Raw genomic sequence first — 10,000 nt, forward strand, 5'->3', positions numbered from 1 at the left:
TATTATTATACAATATATATATTACATAATATACATATATAGTACGTATATTTATACCATATACATTTATACATATTCTATTGGATAACAGGAGGAAAGAAAAGGAGGAGGAGGAGGAGCAGCAGCAGCAATTCCTGCAGCAGCAGCTGCTGCTATATCCTCCTGTCTGTAGCAGCAGCAGTTGCTGCAGGAATAGCTGCTGTTGCCCTCTCCCTCTGAACAGCAAGCTGCAGCAGTAGCAGTTGTTGCTGCAGCAACTGCTCCTGCAGCAACTGCTGCTGCTGCTGCTGCAGGGCAAACCTGCACTCAGTCATGCATGCGTTGGCGCATGCATGCAAGTCTTAGGCAACCGTTACACACGGAGACAGCACTAAGGAGGAATACCTCCTGCTAAGCCCTGCTGCTGTTGCTGCTGCTGCTGTTGCTGCTGCTGCTGTTGCTGCTGCTGCTGTTGCTGCTGCTGCTGTTGCTGCTGCTGCTGCTCATATCGTGTGCTGTTGCTCATTTGAGTATGATTGGTGCACTAAGAGTGGGTTTCTTGCTGCACTTGCTGCTACTGCTGCTGCTGCTGCTGCTGCATTTGCTGCTTCTGCTGCACATGCGTGCAGCTTCTTGCTGCACCTCTGCAATCTTATTAGCCAGCCCCAAATGCATGCACCAATGTCCTTGCATGCATGCACTACTGTTGCATGCATTCTTATGCATGCGCATTTCCTCTGTCAGCAGCAAATTATTCCCCCTTTTTATTTATTTATTTATTTATTTATTTATTTACTTATTTATATATTTATTCTTCTTTCCTCTTCTTTCCTCTTTATGCTGAGAGGAATTATATTAAGGAAGAGTTTCCTTGAGAATTAGGGTTTAGGGTTTAGGGTTTAGGGTTTAGACAGGAGACACAACCGGCTAAACCCTTAGCGTATCTCCTTAAGAAAACACTCCCTTAGTGTCTCTTACAGCCAGCAGCAGCAGCAGCAGTAGCAGTAGCAGCAGCAGTAGCAGCAGCAGCAGCAGGTCGTTGTTTTTGCTGCTGCTGCTCTTATTTATGTTATTCCTTGTGCGTCAATCTTCCCTCTTGCTAGATGCATGCAAATTGCATGCAGTTCTTCTTTGTTATAAAAAGGTGCAGCAGCAGCTAGCTGCAACAAGGTGCAGCAGCTAGCAGCAGCTAGCAGCAGCTAGCTGCAGCAGCAGACTGCAGCAGCTAGCTGCACATTGGCGCAAACAACTAAATAGTAGCTAGTAGGCATATATATTCTATCTAATTATATTCTTTTTTATTCTTTTTTCCTTCTTTTTTCTCTCCTTTATGCTACCAATCCTTTTATTTATTTATTTATTCCTTCTTTATTCTTTTCCTCTAAGTATTTTGCATCTTTGTTTATTTTTTTGTCCTCCTTAACCCTTAGGGTTATCGTGCCTATACCCTCGAAAACCCTAAACCCTAAACCCTAAACCCTAAACACAGCACAAAGGGCAGCTGTACGCCTAAACTTCTCCACACACCCCTCTGTATCGAAGGATGCAGACAGATCAGAGCCTTTATTCTAGCGAGGGTTTATTGTTTATTGTTTATTGTTTAGGGTTTAGGGTTTAGGGTTTACGACCCGAGCGTAGAGGGATTCTGCGCTCGCTGCTTCCGTGGGCATATAAATTGTGTAGATGGCTTCCTTCTGTTAATGTTTTCATTAATTAAATTAATATTTATAAAATAAAAGAAAATAAATAAAAAAAAAAAAGAAGAAGAACAGCAGGAATGCAGACACACAGCAGCCGCTCGGGGGCGGCGGAGCGCTGCTGCTGGTAGCGTTAGGGTTTAGGTTATTGTATAAGCGACTAGGGTTTAGGGTTTACGAGGGTTTAGGGTCTATAGATTGTAGCAGAGTTCTCTTACGTTTATTCTTCTATTTAATCTTTGTTATATGGTCAATACAAGAGGGTATTTCCCTGCTTTTTTCCTCCTCTTCGTCCCCACGGCGACTGTTGAGGGTTTAGGGTTTAGGGTTTAGGGTTTGCACAGGTACACAGACACCCTGTGCTTCCACCACCGACCCTTCTTCATATTTATTTTGCGTGATCGTTTCTTCTTGGCTGACTCTTACCTCTTCTCCTAGAAGCAGCGAGACGAGCAGCGGCGGCAGCAGCAGCAGCACGGCAGCAGCCGCAGCAACAGCAGCAACAGTGGCAACAAATCTATGTTGAGTATTGTGTGTGCTGCTTCTGTGTCTGCTGCTCCTCAGCTGCAGCCTTAGGCTGTTCAACGGGGGAGTTGGGCGCAGCACCAGCGGTGCAGCGGCACCACCAGCAGCATCAGCAACAGCAGCAACAACAGCAGCAGCAACACCAGCAGCAGCAGCAGCAGCAGCAGCAGCAAGATGGCTCCAATACGCGCATTGGTTCGGCCTGTGCCCACTGACGGTTTGGAGGACTTTAAAGATCTTGCCCTTCCTCTTGATGTGCAAGTGCTGCAGCACGACGCGGACTCGTGAGTCTGCTGCTGCTGCTGCTGCTGCTGCTGCTGCTATTTTTGCTGCTACTTCTGCTGCAGCTAAGAGTCTCATTGATGCAGCAGCATCTGCAGCAGCAGCAGCTGCTGGCGCAGCGCCAGTGTACTTGCTTTAGGGCAGCTCCGTGCGTGTGTGTGCATATGTAATGTCTAGGGTTTAGGGTTTAGGGTTTAGGGTTTAGGGTTTATGTGTTGCAGGGAGACAGCGCATGTGTCTGTGCCAACTGAAGGGGCATTTTCTGCCTTACAGAATTTGCCCGGTTATACCGTTACTCGCTTAGAGGAGCCGCAGCAGCAGCAGCAGCAGCAGCAGCAGCAGACGAAGCAGCAGCCTGTTGCTGCTGCTTCTGCTGCTGCTGATAGCAGCGCAAAGACAACAACCAGTGCTTCAGGAGTAAAGGTAAGGCATTGCTGTTGCTGTTGCTGTTGCTGCTGCTGCTGCTGCTGCTGTTGCTGTTGCTGCTGTTGCTGTTGCTGCTGTTGCTGTTGCTGTTGTTGCTGTTGCTGTTGCTGTTGCTGCTGTTGCTGTTGCTGCTGTTGCGAGTATGCCTCCAGCTGCTGCGAGGGAGAGGACACAAGGACGAAAGTAGTGTCTGTAAACCCTAAACCCTAAACCCTAAACCCTAATTGTGTTGTTTTTTGTTCAGAGGAAGGTTTTGCCATCCAGCGATGTCTTCTACCTCATCACAGATATGAAGTAAACCCTAAACCCTAAACCCTAATTTAAAACCCTAAACCCTAATATAAAACCCTAAACCCTAAACCCTAACTCAAAACCCTAATCCTAAACCCTAGTCGTAAACCCTCATAAGTGCTCAGCCTAAACCCTAATAACCTTCAATAAGAAAATATAAATGAAGGAGTTAAATATTAGCAAGCCTCCGCCAAACCCTAAACCCTAAACCCTAGCACCAATGCTATAATGCCAAACCCTAAACCCTAGGTTGGCTTTTTGCATTAGTATGGGCATCGGGTTTACTGTCAACTCTTGTGCTGCTGCTGCTGCTGTTGTTGCTGCTGCTGCTGCTGTTGTTGCTGCTGCTGTTGTTGCTGCTGCAGCATGGTGGTGCCATGCGTCTGTTTGCTGCTGCTGCTGCACATCTTTGCTTCCCTTTGCTTCTGCATATGGTCCCCTCCCCTTATAACAGCAGCACTGCCAATTGGGGCTTTGCTGCTGCTGCATGCATGCAGCAAACAACCTAATGCTACCCAGAAGCAGCACATCCAATAATCAGCAGCAGCAGCAACAGCTTGTGCTGCTGCTGCAATAGCTGCAGCTAAGGGTGGCTGCAACACAGCAGCAACAGCTGCAGCAGCAGCTGCTGCTGTTGCTGTTGCTGCTACATTGTGCTTATTTGCTTTCGTGACATCGGGGGGATAAGCAGCGCGAACAGAAAAGATTCGCTGCTGCTGCTGCTGCTGCTACTGCTGCTGCAGTAACAGCAGCAGCAACTGCAGCAAAAGCCCTCGGCAAGGAGAGGCGCGCAACACAAACTTTTATATGCTCGAAGTTTGCCGTCTCCCCTTCTGCAGCAACAGCAGCAGCAGCAGCAGCAACAGCAAACAGCAGCAGCAGCAGCAGCAACAGAAGTAGCAGCTGATAGTACACACTTTGGTGTTGCTGATAGTGTTGCTCTGTTGTGCTGCTGTTGCAGCAGCAGCAGCAGCAATAACTGTTACTGCTGCTGCAGCAGCAGCTGCCGCACAGCCATCAGTTGCTGTAGAACAGATGCAGGCATATTTGCTGCTGCTGCTGCTGCAGCAAGGCCACCATCTGCTGCTGCTGTTGCAGCAGCAGCAGATGGCCAGCCCTGAGTAACAGAACCGCCTGGTGCATGCGAAGCAGCACCGCGGCCAATTGCTGCTGCTGCGCTGCTGTTGGTTGCTGCTACTCTGTTGCTGCAGATGCCGAGTGCAGCAGCAACAGCAGCAGCAGCAGCTGGAGGCAGCAGCTGCTGAGGGTTTGCTGCACCAGATGACAGCAGCAGCTGCTTCGGGGGTACAAAACGCAGCAGACGATGCAGATTAGCCATTACCTCCGCGCTGCCGCTACCTTCTGCTGCTGTTGCTGCAGCAGCAGCAGCAGCAGCTGCTGCTGCTGCTGCATCTTGCTTCTTCTGCTGCGGCAGCAAGTCTGCTAGAGACACCTCAAAGAAGACACCCCTTCTTGCTGCCTGCAGCACATGACGCCTGCGGATAGTAAAGGGTATTCCTGCTGCTGCTGGTGCTGCTGCTGCACCTGTAGCAGCAGCAGCTGCAGCAGCAGCAGCAGCAAAATCAATGGCAATAATATCACACTCGCAGCTGCTGCATGCAAACTGCCACGTCTCCTCATTAGTTGGCTGTACAGCAAGAAGCTCAATGCATGCACCCTGCTTCTCTGCTGCTGCTTGTCCTGCTGCTGCTGCTGCTGCTGCTGCATAGAAGGGAGGGTTTCTAGGGAAGAGGGAGCTGAAGCTAGCAGCAGCAGATGTGCAACTTAATACAACCGTAACTCGCCGCAGCTGCAGCAACTCACATGGTGCTGCTGCTGCTGCTTGCTGCTGCACTGCTGCTGTTGCTGCTGCAGCATAAGGAAATAGATCTACCCATTGCTTGCTGCTCAGAGGGCCGCAGCCGCGGCCAACCTGCTGCTGCTGACGGTGCTGCTGCTGCTGCTGCTGCTGTTGCTGTTGCTGCTGCTGTGGCTGTGGCTGGATTGTGTGGGAGTAGAGAGCAGGTACGGTGTCTGGCAGCCACTGCACGAGTTGCTGCTGCGTTCCCGCTGCAGCTGCAGGACCTGATGCTGCTTCTGCTGCTTCTGTTGCTGCTGTTGCTGCTGCTGCTGCTGGTAGCCGCGGAGGCGAGAGGGACACAGGAAGACGGAGAGGATGCTGAAAGGGCAGCCCTTGCTTTACAGCCTTTGCCAGTGTTGCTGCTGCTGTTGCTGCTGCTGTTGTTGCTGCTGCTTGTGGCTGCCGCGGAGGCGGCAGGTGTATGTACACATTAGCAGCAACAGCAGCAAACCCTAGAGCAGCAGCACGAGATGCCAAGGCAGCAAACTGCTCGGGCCCCTCCCACTCAAATTTCAAGTCAAAGGCCATCTCTAAACCCTAAACCCTAAACCCTAAACCCTAAACCCTAAACCCTAAACCCTGCTCATGAAGCAAGGGGAACAGAGGCTGTAAGGCGCATTCTGTTTAATAGAGCCCTGACGATCTCCGGAGGCTAATCCCTCGCCGCCGCCGAGCTACTCCCTCAAACCCTAAACCCTAAACCCTAAGCCCTAGCCAGCTCTCGTAGGCTCTTCTAGTGACAAATTGATAACAAAATGTATATCCATAAAACCCTAAACCCTAAATAAACCCTAAACCTCCAGCGGTTTGAGGTGTGGGGCCCTCGGGCTTAGTTCCCTGCATGCGCCTCTGCAGGTCACTTGTGGTATCAAACCCTAAACCCTAAAAACCTAAACCCCAAACCCTAAACCCTAGTTTAGGAATATAGGGAGGCATCTCCCTAGGGAACTGTCGAGCCTTGAGGGACTTATTGGCGGCCCCACAGCTAGCAGCGACTGCAAACCCTAAACCCTAAACCCTAAATTCTTGCCATGCACACATAGGGGAGAAACCAAACCTCTATCATCGCTTCCCAAACGCCAAACCCTAAACAGTAGACCCTAAAATCTAAACCCTAAACACTGATCTTTAAGGTTGAGTTTCGGCGGCGAGCCAGTGGTGCTCTGGCTCCGCCTTGAATCGATGCTTGTTGAGGCCTAGGGTTTAGGGTTTAGGGTTTAGGGCTTAGGTAATATGGGGGCCAGCACAGACGGACCTTCTACGTTGGCAGCGGGCCGACAGGAGAAGTTCAAGAAGCATATGCATCCACGACAGCAGCAGCAGCAACAGCAGCAGGGGCAGAAGAAGCACCAGCAGCAGAAGCGGCACAAGCAGCACAAGCAGCCTAAGAAATGGAAACAGCAACAGCAGCATATAGATGCAGCAGCAGCAGCTAGTGACGACGAAGAAGAATATGCAGCAGCAGCAGCAGCAACAGCAGCAACTGCAGCAGCAGCAGCAGATGAAGATGATGATACCCAATCTACAGAGGATATGTATGACGCTGAAGAGAGTGAATCAGCAGCAGAAGAAGAAGAAGCAGCAGCAGCAGCAGCAGAAACAGCATCAGCAGCAGCAGCAGAAGGAGAAGAGGGAGGAGTACCGTGTGACCCCTTATCTGAAGCAGCATCATTAGCAGCAGAAGAATCTGCTGCAGCATCAGCAGCAAGAGGAGAATCAGCAGCAGGAGGAGGAGCAGCAGCAGCAGCAGGAGATATATTTGCTATAGATAGTTACTCTAAATGGTATTTCTTACATATTCGACTACGACGCTCTCTAATTCATCATAAATTCAAATTTCCAACAAAAATTCAACTCTTAGCAATTCCTACTCTTCTTCATGGTCATGATACTCTTATACAGTGTCCTACTGGTAAACCCTAAACCCTAAACCCTAAACCCTAAACCCTACATTATACATTCTATACGCTATACAATGAGGGGTCATATATGGCACTTATACAATGGCCTACATACCATCTCTAAACCCTAAACCCTAAACCCTTGTTGTTCCTGACCCACCATATATTTCCTTGTCCCTAGACAATAGGGTTTAGGGTTTAGGGTTTAGGGTTTATTTGTGTGTATAGGATTAGGGAAGACATTATGTTTAGCTATACCATTAGTGCAGCGCGTGCTGCGCCTATCGCAGCAGCAGCGGCTGCAGCGGCAAGACGGCACAAGAGGGATAGTCTTGCTGCCTACAAGAGAATTAACTATACAGGCTACGCAAATATTCTCTAAAATTACACAATTATTTCCTTGGCTTACTGTATCCGCTATTGTTGGTAAGAAAATACTCCTCCTGCTCCTGCTGCTGCTGCTGCTCCTGCTCCTGTTGCTGCTCCTGCTGCTGTTGTTGTTGTGATCCTGTTGCTGTTGTTGTGCTGTTATTGCTGTTGCTGTTGTGCTGCTGTTGCTGCTGTTGTTGCGCTGCTTACCGAGATGGTTAGGAGGTTGCGCCATCTAGTGTTTATAGGGCTTAGGGTTTAGGGTTTAGGGTTTAGGGTTTGTATATGTGTTATAATAGGTGGAGAGAATCGTAAGAAAGAGAAGAGACGTATACGTGAGGGTTTATGTATAATATTAGCAACACCAGGTAGATTATATGATCATATAAGGAGTACATCTTCTTTTTATTTATTTTTTCTTTCTTTTTTCTTAATTGATGAGGCAGATCGTATATTAGATCTAGGGTTTGAGGCTAAATTGAGGTGTATATACACCGCATGCATGCAAAAAATACAAGAAGAAACAGAAATACGCAAAATTAAAGAACAAGCAAGAGAGGAATGGAACCAGGAGCAGCAGCAACTGCAGCAGCAGCAGCAGCAACAAGAAGGAGGAGAAGGAGAAGAAGGAGGAGAGGAAGGTATGCAGCAGGTAGACAGTGATGACGAGCAGCAGCAACTACAGGCATTACGTCATAAGGAGACTCTACACGAACAATACGGCAGCAGCAGCAGCAGCAGCAGCAGCAGCAGCAGCAGCAGGGAGGCCCCCTTCCAAGTAGCCATGGCCTCCGCTACATTAACACCAGCAGTAAAGAGACTAGCCAACTTTTGTCTCCGTAAGGATCCTCAATGGGTCTCCTTGTCCCTTTATCCTGTTGCTGCTGCTCGTATGGCGGAGGTGCAGCAGCAGCAGCAGCGTATTCTTAAGCAGCACCAGCAGGAGGAGGAGGAGGAGGAGGAGCAGCAGCAGCAGCAGGAGCAGCAGGAAATAGATGAGGAAGAAAAGGAAAGAAGAGAACTGCAGCACGACGAACCTCTTACGGATAAACAAAGAGATAAAATGATTAAACGTCTTTGCTGCTGCAGCATGCCTGCTGCTGCTGCTGCTGCTGATGGCAGCAGCAGCAGCAGCAGCGAGACAGGGAAGCCACCTGTCTTTGATGTCCCTCCACAGCTGCAGCAATTCTGTTTAGTAGTAGAGCCACGGCTGCGTCTGCTGCTGCTGCTGTCCTGTCTCCTTGCTGCAGAGGAGAGCAACAAGAAGCTAGTTGTATTTGTCTCCTCTTGTGATCATGTTGAGTTCCTCTATCTGCTGCTGCTGCGGCTGCGGTGGCCGCTGCTGCTGCAGCACGACAGACAGAAGCGTCAGCGTATGCTGCAGCAGCAGCAACTTATGCATAAATTAAAAGTGCAGCAGCAGGAGCAGCAGCAGCAGCTGCAGCGAATAGCAGACAACATAAAACAGCATAAAAAGAATACCCGCAAGGCGCACTTCCCATCAGCAGCAGCAGCGACAGCAGCAGCAGCAGCAGCAGCAGACGATGATGATGATGATGAGGACCCAACACAGGACCCTCTTGCTGATGACGATCTAGCTGACGAGGCCCCCGGCCTGTGGGGCCCCTTCGTGCTGCAGCGCCTAGAGATATTTAAATTACATGGTAGTATGAATAGAGATGACAGGTAAATGGAAATAAAAACAGGAAAAAAAAAAGGGTTTAGGGTTTAGGGTTTAGGGTTTAGGGTTTAGGGTTTAGGGTTTAGGGTCTAGGGTTTAGGGTTTGGTGGTGTTTTTTTTTAGACTTGGGTGTATGGATGAATTCACAAAACTTAGCGGAGAAGGAGCGGTACTCTTAGCAACAGATGTTGCAGCTAGAGGTCTAAACCTCCCCGAGGTAAACCCTAAACCCTAAACCCTAACCCCTCGTGTGAAGGTAGAGGCATTTTGATTTTGACTGGCTGTTGGCTTTGGGCATTTGTGCTCACAAGTTTCGAGTTCGAGATTTAGGGTTTAGGGTTTAGGGTTTAGGGTTTGGGGTGTATACGCAGGTTGACTGGATAATTCAATTTGAACCACCGCAGCAACTTGAGGAGTACATACACCGCATTGGTCGTACAGCCCGATTAGGGAGAGAAGGAAAGGCATTGTTATTTCTTCTTGAGTCCGAGAGAGGCACGTCATAAACCCTAAACCCTAAACCCTAAACCCTAGGCAGACATGAGCTGGATATGATTTGCATGCATGCATTCTTTCCTCGTTGGCGCTGCAGTTGTTGCAGGGTTGAGCATGCATATATGTTGGTTGCTCCAAAGGGTGTTTAGGGTTGAATATCTAGGGTTTAGGGTTTAGGGTTTAGGGTTTAGGGTTTGTGTGTTTGCAGAATATATGGATTATTTAACCTCTCGGGGTCTTAAACTAAAAGAATTGTCCTGCGAGAGGATGTGCACCTCTCTGCTGCAGCGTGCTCCCCCTAATGTAGGCCTAGGGGAGGGGAGGCGCAGCAACAAGAACAGCAGCAGCAGCAACAACAACAGCAACAACAATAATAGCAGCAGCAACAACAGCGGCAGCTTGAGCCCGCAGCAAGAGGCCTCCCTGCGCTTTTTAGTTCGCCAATTCTGCGAATATGTTGCACCAAGGCAGCGACTAATTGAGGCAGCAAGGA

General features: G+C 49.2%; 3 protein-coding genes across 3 annotated transcripts in view; 2 read left to right on the forward strand and 1 right to left on the reverse strand.

The window, feature by feature from the left end:
- Positions 1-2,375: 2,375 nt before the first annotated feature.
- On the forward strand, positions 2,376-3,207 carry EMWEY_00039970 (hypothetical protein, conserved; the record flags this gene model as incomplete). The annotated part of the gene is made up of 3 exons (XM_013482532.1): positions 2,376-2,485; positions 2,705-2,906; positions 3,154-3,207. 3 exons carry the CDS (start codon positions 2,376-2,378, stop codon positions 3,205-3,207), a joined length of 366 nt encoding a protein of 121 aa, XP_013337986.1.
- Positions 3,208-4,182: 975 nt separating this feature from the next.
- On the reverse strand, positions 4,183-6,127 carry EMWEY_00039980 (hypothetical protein, conserved; the record flags this gene model as incomplete). The annotated part of the gene is made up of 2 exons (XM_013482533.1): positions 4,183-5,589; positions 6,119-6,127. 2 exons carry the CDS (start codon positions 6,125-6,127, stop codon positions 4,183-4,185), a joined length of 1,416 nt encoding a protein of 471 aa, XP_013337987.1.
- A 167-nt stretch (positions 6,128-6,294) lies between these two features.
- EMWEY_00039990 (ATP-dependent RNA helicase, putative) overlaps positions 6,295-10,000 on the forward strand; it is a gene marked incomplete at both ends in the record, with an annotated part of 4,473 nt that continues 767 nt past the window's right edge. Inside the window, 7 exons of the mRNA XM_013482534.1 lie at positions 6,295-6,973; positions 7,191-7,388; positions 7,631-7,642; positions 7,778-9,017; positions 9,136-9,229; positions 9,384-9,447; positions 9,716-10,000. The exon at positions 9,716-10,000 is cut by the window's right edge and continues 22 nt beyond it. Coding sequence (XP_013337988.1) covers positions 6,295-6,973; positions 7,191-7,388; positions 7,631-7,642; positions 7,778-9,017; positions 9,136-9,229; positions 9,384-9,447; positions 9,716-10,000 — 2,572 coding nt within the window. The remainder of the gene's footprint in view (positions 6,974-7,190; positions 7,389-7,630; positions 7,643-7,777; positions 9,018-9,135; positions 9,230-9,383; positions 9,448-9,715) is intronic.

The sequence above is a fragment of the Eimeria maxima genome, genomic scaffold (genome assembly GCF_000499605.1).
Source record: "Eimeria maxima Weybridge genomic scaffold, Emw_scaff651, whole genome shotgun sequence".
In the NCBI taxonomy this organism is placed as follows: domain Eukaryota; phylum Apicomplexa; class Conoidasida; order Eucoccidiorida; family Eimeriidae; genus Eimeria; species Eimeria maxima.